Source organism: Quercus robur, chromosome 8 (genome assembly GCF_932294415.1).
Source record: "Quercus robur chromosome 8, dhQueRobu3.1, whole genome shotgun sequence".
NCBI lineage: Eukaryota > Viridiplantae > Streptophyta > Magnoliopsida > Fagales > Fagaceae > Quercus > Quercus robur.
This window is the reverse complement of record NC_065541.1, coordinates 55,597,043-55,612,993: the sequence shown is the minus strand read 5'-3', so window position 1 is coordinate 55,612,993 and position 15,951 is coordinate 55,597,043. Positions and strand designations below refer to the sequence as shown.

The 15,951-nt window shown below is 35.0% G+C and overlaps 2 protein-coding genes across 2 annotated transcripts; one reads left to right on the top strand and one right to left on the bottom strand.

The window, feature by feature from the left end:
• The first annotated feature begins 6,185 nt into the window (after positions 1-6,185).
• LOC126697136 (uncharacterized) lies at positions 6,186-9,769 on the top strand. Its single transcript, XM_050394001.1, has 3 exons — positions 6,186-6,332; positions 7,632-7,839; positions 8,307-9,769. The coding sequence occupies exons 2-3, from the start codon at positions 7,640-7,642 to the stop codon at positions 8,776-8,778; spliced, it is 672 nt and encodes a 223-aa protein (XP_050249958.1). The 5' UTR covers positions 6,186-6,332; positions 7,632-7,639; the 3' UTR covers positions 8,779-9,769.
• A 452-nt stretch (positions 9,770-10,221) lies between these two features.
• LOC126697132 (uncharacterized) lies at positions 10,222-15,889 on the bottom strand. Its single transcript, XM_050393994.1, has 3 exons — positions 14,096-15,889; positions 13,205-13,394; positions 10,222-10,647 (listed from the first exon to the last, which is right to left on the bottom strand). Exons 1-3 carry the CDS (start codon positions 15,764-15,766, stop codon positions 10,520-10,522), a joined length of 1,989 nt encoding a protein of 662 aa, XP_050249951.1. The 5' UTR covers positions 15,767-15,889; the 3' UTR covers positions 10,222-10,519.
• Between the last annotated feature and the right edge of the window lie 62 nt (positions 15,890-15,951).

Below are 15,951 nucleotides of genomic sequence, written 5' to 3'. Positions count from 1 at the left end.
CTTTTTCTGTACTCTTCTTGGCTTTGCTTTTCTTTTTCTACATATTGCTTTTCTTTTTTTTGGCTGAGTTAAAAATTTTAAAAATAAAATAAAAATATAATTTTTTTTTTTTTACTAGTTTCTGATAAATCTGATAAAGTGTTGGGGCAAGTCTGATTTTTTATTTTTTATTGTAAAGGAATCAAAGAATAAGGACAACACTGTTTGTCCCTTTTTTTCATTTTGTCCTTTCACTTTAGCAGTTTGGCCAAGGAAAAAAATAAAAATAAAAAACTTTAATTTTTTTAATTTTTTTAATTTGTATTTTAGATATTTCTTCTTTTATAAATAATATTCTAGATCTTTTGGGACCGAATAAATTTGGCTCTCTTTGTCAACAAATGCAGTTGAGGAGTATTAATTATTCTGCCTTTTTTGCTTTTTTTCTCAAGAGCACTAATTGCTCCATTGATAATCAAATAGCCAACACGTTTTTAATATTTAATGATTTTTTTAATAAGTTTTTAATGATACAACAAATATCCTTTATTATTACTTTTAAAATTATAGAGTTTAATTTGATATTTTTTAAAAGGAAAATGTTAACGAGTGCACTTAGAGTACTGATTAATAATTTATTTAAAAAAAGCTTTTATAGAAAAAAAAAAAAAAAAAAAAAAGTAATTAATATTTTGACAGTTTTTTTCATTTCCTATAAAAGTGATATCAAAACTTTCCTAAAATGGATTATTAATGAGTACTCTCAATGCACTCATTAGCATGACCCTTTTTAAAATTTTAGAATTTATTTTATTAATTTTGAAAATGCGATGGTTTCAAAAGTTCAAATAATCCATTACAATTTGGGTAATAAAACATATTGTCTTACACAATGTGTTTCTGTCCCGTAACTTATGATAATTTTTCTTTAATTTTTTTTATCTATCTTATTGTCCAGGTTTTTTTTTTTTTTTTTTTTTTGAAACTATGTCCAGGTTTATTATCAGTGCAATATATTATTATTTAATTTAAATATTATTGTTTGTGTAAAAAGGAAATGAATATTTTTATTTTATCTTATTTACATCTTAATTTAATTAACCGGTGCACCCATGTAGTAGTTGTGTGCAAGCTGAATAATATTCACATAAAATTATGGATTCTCATATAGCCATAATCCTTTGAAAAAACGAAAAAGATAAACATTAGCAGATCGTATATATCAAACAAAGAAGGAGATGAGGAATGAGAAAATTTTGTACACCATACTCAAAGAGAGACATCATCTTGCCACCATTACAAACATGTTATGTGTTTCAGAAGCAATCAAAAAAAAGAGAGCATGGTTTTACAAATAATTACTAATCATTAAATTCTTTCTAGACAGTAGCTGGTGGATAAGTATATCCCATTGTTTTTTTTGAAAAGTTTTGCCACATATTTGTATACCGCAATTGTTGTATTTAAGGTTATATGGCAGTAAAAAAATTAGCATGTGTTCAACGTTCCTGGGTAATGTGATCCCTTAAACACTTGTCAATTTCTTTTTATTGTCACATAACCCTATATTAAGCAATTGCTATATACAAATATGCAACAATTACTTAGTATCTCAAAAAAAAAAAAAAAAAAAAAAAAAAGTATGCAGCAATTATTGTATATTAGTATGCAGTAAAACCTTTTTTTTTCTTTTTCTTTTTTCTTGGTAAAAAATCTCCCCTTTATTTTTGGGAAAACGTAATAAAAAAAAATATATTTATATATATATATATATATATATATATATAAACACTCACCTAACCGTGGCTTCATGGTTCTTACACGCAATCTTACGAGTTACGGCTATTAGAGTAATTTCATTAATTAGTCTTTTTTAGATTTGTTTATTTTGTTAAAATTAAATTCTTTTTTAAAGTATGGTAGATAAAGGTAAATGTTAGTTGAAATAATATAATAGAACTTATAAATAGTACAAAAAAATGCAATAAGACCCACAAATAGTAGTAGAAATAAACTAAATTGTAAAATAAGTTAACAAAAAATAAGCTAGACAAGCGAACACTAAGAGGATATTGTTTACAATGGGTGCTTTTTTATTTTTTTAATAAAAAATAAACAAAAGCACATTTGCTAGCCAATAATGCTAGTTCATCTTGTTAGGATGCTCCTTCAAACTCAAATCATTAAGCTAAACAAACGAAGTATTAGGAACAGTTTAAAACTTACTGATGTTGAAATTGTTTACGAGGAGCCCAAATTTTCAATGGACAAACTTTAGTTGCAATCTTGATTGTAGTTAATGACTGCAATTTCATTTAATATATTTTTATTAGATGTTAATTTTGAGAAATTCACCGTTAGATTATATTTTATCTTTGTTGAAGGGGAAATTGATGCCTCTATCTAAGACGTTGGGAAATCAAGCCGAAACTCGACTATGGGCTCTTGAGATAATACCCAAAGGCTTTCGATGCGATGACAAAGCCTATCCAAACAAGAAACAAAGGTTGCACTTGACAAAACAGCAACAAAAGGCCAATGAAAAACACGTTACAATACTTAATTAGTACATTAGTAGTCCTGGTCTGATAGTTCAAGTGAAATAAGATCTTCAGCGGTAAAGGTAAAATTACACTTAGTCTAGAAAAAACAGATTTAAACAGTCCAATGGTTAATGATTAAATAAGTTTAGAAATATGTTAACTTCTGGGGGTCCTTGCATGTCTTGATCAGGAGAATTCATTATACTTTCAGCCATCATTACATAAATGTGAGGAAAAGTTCAATTGATACATATACATTATATCTTTCAACCGTAAAATAAAAAGTAAAAATTAAAGGTTCCATGGGAAGAGATAGTTTCCAAAATATTATGGCCTTCATCATAATAATACTAAATAAGGATTAAAGGCTTCATTGTTACAAATAAAAGAGGAAAAATAAGATGGAATGAAGGGAGAGAGAGATCCCAGCAAGTATTAAACTAAGATTTTGGTGAGTGTGTGTTCATAAGACATGAATGAGACAATATGGGTTATTTTGAGTGAGTGGGATGAGATTAACTCTGAGATTAAGGCTTTTTGTGAGTAATGGGCTGTTTGTGAGTAGTAGGAGGCATTTATGAGTTGTAATTGTGTAAAAGAGAGAAAAGAATGTCTGAGGTTAGATGAATATGGGCTGAAGGAGATGAGTAGTGAGCTCAAAGAGAGCTAAACTACTAGCAAAATGGCAAATAGACCAGGGGTCTCAGACAGAGTAGCTGTCTTTGTGGGCTGAGGTGCTTATACTTTTATAGTGGAGTTTAGAGAAGCATTAATGAACAATCATCCAAAAAAACGTAGGTTTCATTCAGGGGAGTAAGTCAGCTGAATTAATAACCTGGATTTGACCTAAAAATGAGATATTTGCTTTTGGAGTTGTTTTGCTTCTTTGGGCAAGGTATTATTTAGAGTAATCTTTCATTAAATGCTAAGATTACTAAGATTGTGTTCAGCCAATGGGATTAAGGCAAGTATTAAGGAAGAATCCTAGTGCTGCAACTGAGATTTGGACCCTAAAAAGTAGGATTCAACACCCTAAGTCAAGTGTCAAAGTTTAAGTCAATTTCAAAGGGTTTCGCTAGAGATCCTTTTATGCCCTCCAAACCACATGTTCCCAACTTTTCCCCTTTTGGATTCATAGGCTTGGCATATAAATCACATCTTGAACATTTTTAATATTTATAATATCAATTTATTGAAGTTTGGATAATTTGGTTTCAGCTCCTCTTCCGTTGGAGGTGCAATTTTAAGAAAGATGATGGAGCCCCTTCATCATTTTTACTTCAGCTGATATGACAGCCATTGGGCACTGTTCACGTCAGGTAAAGAGTGGCTGAAAAACTGATGGGACAGGCCCTAGTTCATCCTCAAAGGCTTGGTCCTCTTGTAGGGGGCTTTAGTTGTTTCTTTGGTTAGGGATGAACAAGGGCTAGTTGCCCACTTTCAAGCCTCTTGCTGGTACCTTTTTGGGCTAGAATTTTGCTTCATTTCAGCACCTTTAGTTAGGCCACATGACCCTTTCTTTACTTGGGCTTTTATAAGATGATCGCTATGGGTTTTGAGAGTAGATAATTCATAGATTCCATAAGTTTGTAATATTATAGTAATAGGTTTAAGAATCTAAAGTATTGTTCATTATTGGACTTCTAGGTGAAATAATTATGATATAATATTTTGCCAAGTATTGATAACCTTGGGCTTTCAATAAATAGTGCCAACGTAAGTTGGGCTTTTGATATTGCTAATGAGAATTGGGCTTTTAATGTTGCCAATGAAAATTGGGTTTTGATATCGTTAATGAGAATTGGGCTTTGATGTTGCCAATGAGAATTATGCTTTGATATCGCCAATGAGAATTGGGTTTTAATGTTGCCAATGAGAATTGGGCTTTGATATTGCCAATGTGAATTGGGTTTTGGATAAATAAATCGCCATGGTTTCAAACCATGGGCTTTGATTATGGATTTGAATTCCATTTATAAAATTGTTTTGCCATGAATTTGAGTCATGGGCTTTTCAGATATTGTCAAGTATAAGTATTCTTGGGTTTTAAATAGAATAAGATGTGTGTATTAGATTCATAGGGCCGATTTTGGGTTTAGCTAAATAATGATAATAAAATTGGATAAAATATGAGTTTTTGGGCTTTTTGTGATATTTTATATCATGACCCAATTTAGATAATGAAATATGAAATATTTGGGAAAACCCAATAACTTATTAGTGGTATAAATAGGTGGTACTCAAATAAAATTAGGTGTAAAAAAAAGTACCCTAACAATCTTTATATTCATCGTACTTGCAAAATTTTCAAAAAATTAAAAATAAATAACTATATTATCAATTAAGTGCTTAAATTTCAATTTATTGTACTATAAAAATATGTATAAAAAATAATGTAGGGATGAAATTCCCAAAATCAACAAATGGGCCTGTGGACCCACGCAAAGCCCAGCCATGACCCAACGGGGAATAGGAGCCCGAGTGACTTCCGGCCCAACCCTGTTGAGCCCGGTTTGATCCAAAAGACGTTCGAGGAGGAATGCCTCCTTGGACACGCGAACTTGGGCCCAACGTGTGTCCCCTCCACAATGAAGAACCCATCCAGGTGAACGTGGGTAGGAGAGTGAGCCTCACACAGTAGGAAATAAGAAAATGTAAGGCATCAGGGAGAAACCACAACTGCCGCATTAAATGTAAGAAAACTACTTTTTCAGCCGCATTAATGTGGAGAAGACAGGCGAACAGTATTACATTGGCCAGTGCAACTCACAGAAGGATAAGGAAGATGTCCGATGGGACAGGCACTCAAGTGAAGGTCCGGATGGCTAACAAGTGTAAGGTTCTTATCAATTCAAGGAGGCTATATAAGGGAAGGAGATCCCCTTGAAGTGGGGATCGGGGAATTAAGAAGAAAGAGAGAGAGAAAGGTTAAAGAACTCTTTAGTCTGTAAACGGAGCAAGAGGTGCACGTATACGTCTCCTCGGACCGATATCTTATCAAACGTAAGCGGAATATTCTCACGTTCAATGTATTGCATGGCGTACATCTAACTGACGTTCACTTCGTCTAGTCCTAGCTCTGTAATCCACTCTCTACAAATTCATTGTCTGGGGACTTTTGGGCCAGAACCACCTGCTTGCTGGGCCTGGGCCCCAAAAACCGCCCCTACAAATAAGTTTATAGATCAAATAATAAATAACATCCAATTGACACAAAATTTGACATACTTGTTAAGAACATAATAAACACTCAATTCAAAAGTCAAACTTTCAAAATATATAATCATGTTAAATTTTTTTGTGAGAATTGTAGTCACTAGCTACAATTAAATTTGTCTGTTTCAAAGACCCATAAGAACCCAAGCAGGCTTTCAAAGTCAATAATAAAATTAAGTATAATTCTTAAGTGTACCTTAAGTCTCTCAATTAAATTTAAATAAAATGATTCCTATTTGATTATTATTTTAGTTTTATTTTCTTATAATTAATTATTATTTTAGTTAGTGTTAGATAAGATAAGCTACAACATTTGAGGAACCCTACCCAAGTAAAATGTATTGTCCCTAAACCTAAGTCCCATATTGTATAACTGTACAAGGTAAGTAAACGGTATGTCGTTCAAACGCATAATACAAATATTTCTATTCTCCATGACCATGACAACTCCAAAACGCTTCTGAAAGCCAAGTAATAAGAAAAAACGAAAAACAACCAAAAATAAATAAACAGAGAGAAAGAAGAAACGCAAAGCTGAAGCTCTTCACTGTTAAAATCTGAGTCAGAGTTCGATATACGCAGAGTTTTTCTATTGTAAGTGATTTATTTATTTATCTTTTACATTCTGGTTTTTGCAAATCGAATTGGCTGTAATATACCCAATGTTTTTTCAATGAAAGTTCCACATTTGGCAATCTTTAAGTGGAATTCATTTTTCAGAATGATTTTCAAGAAAACCCAAGAGCTTTTTTTTGTTGAATGAGTCTCTTTATTGGGGTTATTTACTTTTGCTTCTATTTTTTTTTTTTGTTTATGGTTATCATGGGTTAATTTTTTCTAGCTTACTGTGCAAAACCCAGAAAGGAATAGATGTGAACATGTCCCAGAATTCAAAACCGTTAGAGAAATTTACAAGTGGGGATTAAAAAAAAATCAGTGAAACCAGTGGAAAAAAGCAGCTCAACTTTACTTATGTTAGAATTTAAAGAAAGGAAGAACCATGAGACTTTGAGAGTAAAAAGAATGAGAAAGAATACAATAATGTGTGTGCGTGTGTAACATGAGACTTGGAAACTACTAGACCAACCCCTTGATATTGGTATTCTTGTGTGTGTGATTTGAATTTCTTTTGTGGGGTGGGGATATGTGAATGCATAAGGCCTCCCAATCTCCTGTAACATACAAAAGGACGAAGTTTTAGCAGAGAAATAACAATATAGATTTCAAAAAATTTTGTTGGAGGTAATAATTTGTTGAAAGGAAATATGTGAATTTGTGTTGCAATTGTATTTTTAATAATTAAAATCTGTGAGTGTGAAAGTGGTAACACAATACCGCTGCTGTTTTGACAAAAAGGAAACCCAATACAGACCTACCCCATTATAAGATAGATGAGCTCCACATTGGAGGTTATAATTTGTTGAAAGGAAGAATGTGAATTTTGAGTGGCAGTTGTATTTGTAATAAAATCTGTGAGTTTGAAAGCGGTAACACAATGACTATATGGTATCAAAGAGTTACAGTGAAGGTTGTAACTTGTGTTAGCCATTTATTCATCAGGGCTCAAGCTTTTTATATTAATGTTGCTGATCAGGGTGCATAACATTGTTCTTTCTGTAAATACCATTCTTTGCTTTGCTATGATTATATTGTTGGCATGTTATGTAATAGGTGTTTGCATAAATAGAGGACTATCCTTTGCACATATGCAATGAGTGTCAACACTTTGTTTGACATTAATGAAAATTAACAAAAGTTTGAAATAAAATCAGAATAGTTATTCCATATATAGATGTCAAGTTTTCAACTTCTCCAATGTTTTCTAGGTGCCTGCAGTTATATTACTGATTTTCTCAGTGTCTTCTCTATTACCTAATAAACAGTTACTTGCAGGTTATTTCATGTTAATGGCAATTACGTTCACATTGCCTTACTGTCAAAGAAATGCTATGCTTCCATTATCTTCAACACAAATTGTTAGGTCAAGAGTTGACATTGCGTGCATTACATCAAGTTTTCATCAAACTAATGTATTTAGCCAGAAACTCTGCTCTGAGTGCAGTTTCCTTCATGTAGCCCGACTATCTTTAGTCAATTTCAAGTAAGTCTTTACGGCAATTGATGCTCAAATTTAATGCATTAGTATTTTGTGCTGCTAGGATTTGGTGGGATATTTCATGGAGTACTTATATGTCACGTAATATGCTCATTGAAAGATAGTGTAGCATAATGCTATTATACTTCAAAATTGGTGGAATGTTGTATGCATACTAGGCAATTGCTTTGTTTGCTTCAGAATCTAGTTATTTCTCATATACTTGTTGGTTTGGTTTTCTCAACTGACTGCTATATCAAATCCATATTTCCATGTCAAAAATTCTTAGTTCAGTAAAACTATCTATTTTTTTTTCTACTTCTTCTCTCTCACTCGGGTCCTGTTTGTTTTTAAAATTGATAGCATGGTCATGATTCTGCAAGGGAGAAGCTCTTTTTCACTACATGACAGATATTGCAAATTAATTAAAATGTCTCTGTGCGTAACTTTAGCTTTCTGTTTGAACTGTTCAGAAGGATGACTTGGTCCATTAGGAGCAATGTGGATAGCAGCGGATTTGATCCTTCTCCCGCAAATAGCCCCAATGGAAGAACACGTTTAATAAGGGCATTTCAAGCTATTCGCACCAAGGTAAGTGCAAAAATTCAGGAGATACGGAAAGATCTTCCAATGAAATTCTTCTTTTTCTTGGTGGGGTTTTACTGTGCAACTGCCTTTGCTACTGTTATTGGGCAAACAGGTGATTGGGACATTCTATCTGCTGCCTTGGCGGTGGTTGTTGTTGAGGGCATTGGAGCCCTCATGTACAGGGCTTCTCTTCCTTTAGCGAACAAGATGAAAAGCCTGATTACCATGTTTAACTATTGGAAGACTGGGCTTTCCTTAGGTCTCTTCTTGGATTCATTTAAATATGGAATGGATGACTTTTTTGGGTCAGTTAACCCCTTTAATTTTGAAATAGATTTGTTCCACATAATCTTGTAACACTTGGCTCTTCAAATACGTATTTTCTGGCTAAGCATAGTGAAATGATTGGAAAGCATGAGTCAGGACCTGAGTAATATTGCAAACTGAAAGCCATGGAAAGAAAATGAGGGTCATACACATACATATTGCTCATGAGTTGAGGCAGTAAGGATAGGCCTGATGGCATTGAATTTAAATGTGGCATACAATGGGGGAATGGAGATCTTGCAACTAATCTATGAAGAGGGAACTAAACTAAGTTGAGCCTGTGCTTAGGAGTCTGCTCCCTTTTGCCGGCCTTTATGTTCATTTCTGTTGCATTTTTTCTGGGAGTACAAACATTGCTTGGCATCGGTGGAATTCTACAGCTATATGTATCCATTCTGCTGCAACATTGATTATCACATTGCTTTGCTTGGCATGAAACATCTTTCATACAAACATTTGGGTGGGCTGTTGCAGAAATTGTAAGTTTCTAAAATTGATCAAGCTATATGTCCGCCCAGCTCATGATGTTAAATCTCATGATTGACAATATCCATGATGTGATCCGGAAGAACCTGAGATGAGGCGGTGTATTTGTTTGTCCTGGTTTTGTTTTTTAGGGCACTGGCCTTTAGTTGCTACATTACACACACTGACAACTTACAAGAGTTATTAGTTAGAAATGCATATTTGCTCAGTTTAACCCTCAAAAGAAGAACAGATGTCACAGGCCTACAATAATGTATACCACAAGATGTTTGCCGAGGTGGACCCAGTTGAGATCGAGGCCTTATCTTAGCATTGGTGCATATAGAATATCTGAAGTCAAGAATCAAGGCTGCCTCCCAGAAATTTTAGACTTGAAATCAAGAATCTTGAAAATCTGGCTGTTTTCCTCTAACTCCATTTTGTCCTTGGACAAACAGATTTGTGACAAGGTTGTTTTTGGTTTAGTCTTATGCTTGAGCTGTATTGAATCTTGGTTTGATGACATAGTTTTGATGTTGATGAGGATTACTGTTTATTTTAATCTGAATATTTTTTTCCTAACATTGTACATTCTCTCTCTCTCTCTCATGTATGTGTGCACATTTCCTGTGCAGCATCTAGTATTTAAACTTAGGCACCCCCCTACAGAACTATTTAAACCTTGAATCAAATAATAAGTGGAATCCAACACCTTTGTCCATCATCTAGAACTGAGCTTTTCTTTGTATCGTGGGCTCATATCAGTGTTCTTTTTTATTTAAGAAGAAGAAGAAACATATCAGTTTGTAAGTAATGTATGAATTTTCAGGTGCCTATCAGTGAGCATAGTCAATGGAGCAAATGATAGTAAGTGGGCACAGTGTTGGTTTTAATCTGCGCTCTCGTATCACATTCCTCTCATGTTTAAACTCAAACCCAAGTTGCATTCTGTATGCCATCTACAAATTCCATATCTGAATCAACAAATAGCTAGGGTTTTGTTTCCAATTGTCATCAAACAAAAAAGTGAAATGACATTAGCAACATAATTACATTATCAATATTATTTTCAAGTTTAACCTGAATAAGAACAGGGAGGATAGAGCTGATTCAACTTTACATCAAATACATGAAAGACTAAAACAATTTACAGGCATGGTCTCGTACAAAAACCTTAGACAAATGTGAAGTTCTCTATCAAAGTAAAACCTATTTGGCAGGGAATTATTTATTTATATCAATTATAAGGAATGTGCAAGGGTTAAAAAGTCTTGATTGTGATCCAAGCATAAAGGAAAGCCTGCGATCATGTATCAATACTAGGGCCTGGATATGCTGGTAGGCTCATAATCCGCTTGTCCAGGACAGGAGCTCCAACAGTGAAATGATACAGACTCTGAAAGTTTGATCCTTTCAACTTGAGGATCTCATGCACTGCAAAATAAACCAAACAAAAAAAAAAGTTTTTATGATTACAATTCTAGGACCTGTAATATACAAGAGATCATACAGTGAGAGTCCTGTGACAAACAATAACAAGTGGAACTTTTTTAACTTTATATGAGCAAGAATTGGGTCCAATGCCCTCGTACACTGGATCCATTCGTTGAGACGGGGACTTGTGACAAGTGTTTGACATGTGTCCATATCCCAACAGGTCCAGCTCTCCTACTTTGGTTTAAAACAATTTTTTTTTTATAGGTAGATAGTGGGGAGGGGCGACGTGGGGTTCGAACCACAGACACCACAAAGGATACCGACTGGGCTATCACTTGAACCACATGTTTAAAACATAATTTTTCTAGACTAGCATGACAATTATGGAGTTAACTTAAGAACATTTTTCAGATCTTCTAAAATTTTAAATAAATTTCTGTGTAATATTGGTTTTTAACACTCAACTTGAAAGAAATTACACCAGGAAGTATATAATTATTGCAATGGCAATCCAAAAATGGTTCTACTTAGCTCAGATTCTCACTTTTTTTTTGGAGGTTTTTCTCATGCTGCCATTCTTTCTCAAAATTCTCACCAACTTTGATAATTATTTCATCATTTTCCATATTCCTTGAACATCATTTTCATTTCTTAGTTATAATTTCTTGAGGGGAACAAATCTTATGCTTTCTCAACTTTAGGCTCAGTACCCTTTACAGAACTCATAACACTAAATGAAGACAAGCCAAAGCCTTTTACTTCTACAGTTCTTCAAGGTTTATAATCCTGTGCCACCTGCTCGTCCATGAAAATTGTCTCTAGTTCCTATTTGGAATTCCGTAGAGTTATCATGTGGTGTTGGTGTCTCTAAAGGAACATGCAACTTTTCTTAACTCCACAACCTCACCTTCCATCTTACTCTTACAAGGAAAAAAGTGCCATTTGAGATGGAGTTCATTGGCTCAATAGATGTACATACATAAACATGATAACTATAAATGTCTTGAAAGACTTTTGAGTAAAACCAATCTCTCTGTATAATATGAAGCCAACTTAGTTTTAGGTCATTTTTTGTTGCTGTTGTTTGTTGTCGTTTCTGTTGTTGGTAAGTAAAAAAAATTATTTCAAAGATAAGAATGACAGCCATTCGGCTGATATGTGACTGGATAACTGGCCACCAGTATGTTCATCTTTATAAATGTAATATCACATAATACCTAGAATAGATTCATAGTAATCATTAGGAAATGTAGATTTTGAGATTATCATGACTCTTACGTAGACAATAACAGTTACTCTTATACAGGCATGGCCTCCGGCTTTTAGAATTTAAGACTCTGGTTGAAGTAAGCAACAAACAGTTGGGAGTCATTTTTCAGCATGGTCGTTGTGAAAGCCATCTCTTGCACACTTTGGAATAACTCATATGAGAGAAAGACTGTTTAGAACTTGGAAGAAAAATACATGGAGGTAGATTGCTCTGGGACCTGAAATTGCTAATTCACAAAGTCCATATTCCAAAGAATGCTTCCAGGTTCAACTACTTTGAGTCAGGATTTTATAAATCCCAAGTTGTCTTTACACCAGTCATATGAAATTTCAACACATCACCTATGGTGAACCAAAAAATTTCATCTTTTCCTGGTGCAGTCTTTCATTGTGCTAATTTTTCAACCATTTCTTTAATTAGTCCTCACCACATGAACCAGATTCTTGGTTTTCTCACTTGATTTTGGTATTATGAAGTCCTGAGTGATTCAAGGGGGTGTTTCTTTTACCTGGCAAAGCATTTGGGGACCTATGGTGCCTCATAAGGTTGCTATTTCACATGGACATCAACACTGGGTACGATCTCGATACTGATTGTGGATTGGTGTTGCATGTGTGAGAATAGTGGAGAGACTGTGGAGCATCTCTTGTGTTTGCTCTATTTGGAGTATCTTGGATTATACCAAAGATGACGGTTCAAATGCTACCTTTTTGGCAAGGAAGGTTCCATAATCAAAGGGGTGTAAGAGTTGAGTTTGGGGAGCTGCTCCTTTATGTATTTTGTGGACTGTATGGCAAGAAAGGAATAGCAAGAACTTTGATAGTGTTGAACGTCCTATTCACGTCATTGCTGTCCTTATTACAGTCTTTGTACGATTGGATGAATGCCATAGGCAGCGTCCTTATTGTAGCATTCTTTGATTTTCTATATTCCTAGAATTTTAGATTGCAATTGGTTAGGACTAGTTGGTACACACCCAGTGGAATCCACTAGTTCTTTTTTAATAAATTAATTTTATTCATCAAAAGAATCTAGGCATTACTTGATATTTTCTTCCATGTTAAATTGAACATGACTGATTTGTTTTTCAACATCTTCTCAGTCAATGTGGAAAAGCATTTGCCTTAATTCCCACTAGAACTTAGATTTTGGTATAATCAGTCTAAATGTGTAACATTTATCTGTTTTCTGCAAAAATCTTTGCATGAATTCTCAATTACTATGAACAGTTGCAACTAAATTGAGAACCCTCTGCCAAAATAACAGTGAGGAAAAGAAGCTTACCGGGATCATCAAAGTAACAGCCAATTCCAGTTGCAGAGATGCCGACAGCATGAGCTTCAAGGTACAACACCTGTCCAAGAACTCCAGTCTCCCAAAATAATCGAGGATACATCCATGTATTCTTCTCACGCAATGTACTCTCAAAACGAGCCACCATACCAAGACTAAAGCAGCCATGACTAGCAATTTCCTGCATATAGGTACATTATTTTTTAGCTATTGGCAAACATGCAAAAAGGCAAATCTCATTGTCAATTCTACTTCCATTAAGAAATGAGGTTATTCTTCTGCACATAAATGGGAGAATTGAATAACTGATAGGTAAAGGAACAAATAATAATTCAAATTACTCTCTGGTCCATTGAATTCAGATAAAATTTAAACAGTTTTTCATGATATCATTCAAAAACAATCAGTCAAAAATTTCAAGACAAATACTCAAAAAATTAATGTTTCTGCTCAAAGGGTGTAGCACATCTTCTAATCCATAAGAAAATTTTCTAGTTGTTTTCAAATTATTCATGGATTTTTTTTCTTTTTGCCAGGAGAAAATATTGGCAAATTAGTTATGGGGAAAAAGATTCATGTTGATTAGTGTCTTGTAAAGAGCTTTGGTCATTTTGCACGATGCTTCAAAATACAAAATCCAAAAGCAACTACCTTTTTTATTCACTAAAAGGAAAATAAAGAGTATATGAAAGTCCATATCCAATTTCATGTTCATTTCTAAGATCCATACTTTAGTAGTAGCTCCTTCAACTTCATATTCATGACATAGATAAAGTATTGAACATCTATACCCCTTTTACACATGTTTATATTCTAATCTCTGAACAACTCTAATGATAAATTAAACATTCAAAATGATAAAACCATTAAAATGTGACACACCTGATGGCACGATAATTTTTCAGAGAGCCTGTAATACAAAGAATCCTTCAGAGATCCTGAAGATGTATCAAGTCCATACAGAGGGAGATCATCAGGGCACCCATCTGGTTTTGCCCACGCAAAATTAGAACTCGTAGAGTTCTTTAGCTCATGAAAGTGGTCCTCATTCCTCACCAGGAAATACAACCCTGCCGGCAACCCTGTCACCCTATGAACAAACAAAACAGCATGCACCTCAGCATCCCAAGGAAGCGCCCGGAACGGCAATGCCAGCTGTCTTCTTTGCTTCCCTCCACTTCCACAACCCGAAGGAAGGCAATGTAACAGTATCTGATAAAAAGTATCTCTGTGAATTGCAGTAACTCCATCCATATCCACCGCACTTCTACGCTTCCTAACAACTTCCCTAACCGTAAAACCTTTATAAGAACCTTCATTACGAACCCCACTACTCTTAAATGGATCAATTTCAAGCCTATCTCCTATCACTAACGGCTTTTTCACCGCCTCAGCAGTTCGATAAATTATATCCCAACAAACATGCTGTTTACTAAGCAAATTAGGCTTCCCCTTCCACTCCAATTTAGAAAACTCCGAAATTGCAGAACTCAATTCTTTATAATTCACATCAAATTTTTTACCAATTCCATTAGGAAAAACTAATAGCAAGCAATCAGGGTGCTCAAATTCAATCTCCGGAAACTTACCCTTAACAGGCCTAGAGGGGAATTTGAATTCCGGGAAAACTTCAAGCCCGAAAAGCTTCTTCAATTCCACATATCCTAGACCATCCAAAAGCTTCACATCCCAACCAAGGCCCGCTGCAGCCATTGTCACTGCGGCAATAGCATGGCCAACATCATGATTACAGTACCGAAAGGCGCGCTCACCATACTTCCAAGCCTCTCTCCAGAAAATGGAGGAGAGCCCCACTAGAAAAGAGTTCTCAGGAAAGAAATTGGGGAAAAACCCAGATGGGATTTCGGCTCTAAGCTCCAAAGAATGCTCTTTTGGAGCGTAATGCGCAACAAAAGGAGAATTAGACAAGGACTCAATTGGTGGAGCAATAATATAAGCTTCCGTGGGGTGCAAGTTACCACTACTGGGATTCACCCTGAGAGACCAGGTGGAGTATCCAGTGGATTTCCAAGCTGAGAGAGCGAGAGAGTCATAGAAGAATTGAGAAATGGTGGAATGGGAAATGGGTTTTGGAGGAGGGAGAGAAAGGAAGAGAGAGGAATATAGAGGGGCATATGCATCATCGGGGTTTTGCTGTAAAGCTTGGTTTTTTTGGGGTTCGGTTTGAGTTGGGAAGTGAAGGAGAGGGAGGAGAGGAGCAGAGAGGTATCGGCGAAAAGGGTTGGGCTGGTTAGCCCAGTCGAGGCCGTGTGGTCCTCGTGCGTACTTGTCGAAGTTGTGCTTGGTTTGGTTGTGGTATTTGAGGACTTGTATAAGGTTTTCGTTGTGTAAGTCTTCTTTGGGTTGTGAAGAAGAAGAAGAAGAAGAAGAAGAAGAGGTGGAAATTGACATGGTAATGATGGAGGTGGGGATTAAAGTTTTGGTGATGAGGAATTTGAGTGTGGAGGTTGTTGAGGGAAAGAAATGGCAGAAGTGAGAGTTCTGTGAGGTTCGAGAGGGAGAGAATCTGGGACTTGAAAGAAGCGGTGGCATTGCAATGGCATCTATGAGTTTTAAACTTTTCCTTCTTTTACTTTTCTTGTTGTGGGGTTTAAAGGCAACATTTCTAGAATCTTGTTCTAGAGTCTGGAAATGGACCCAAAGTTTTGTGTTTTTTTGTGGATTCTTACAAATTTCCAACAACCTGGGAGGACTGTACTTTTTGTTGTTTTTGGGCT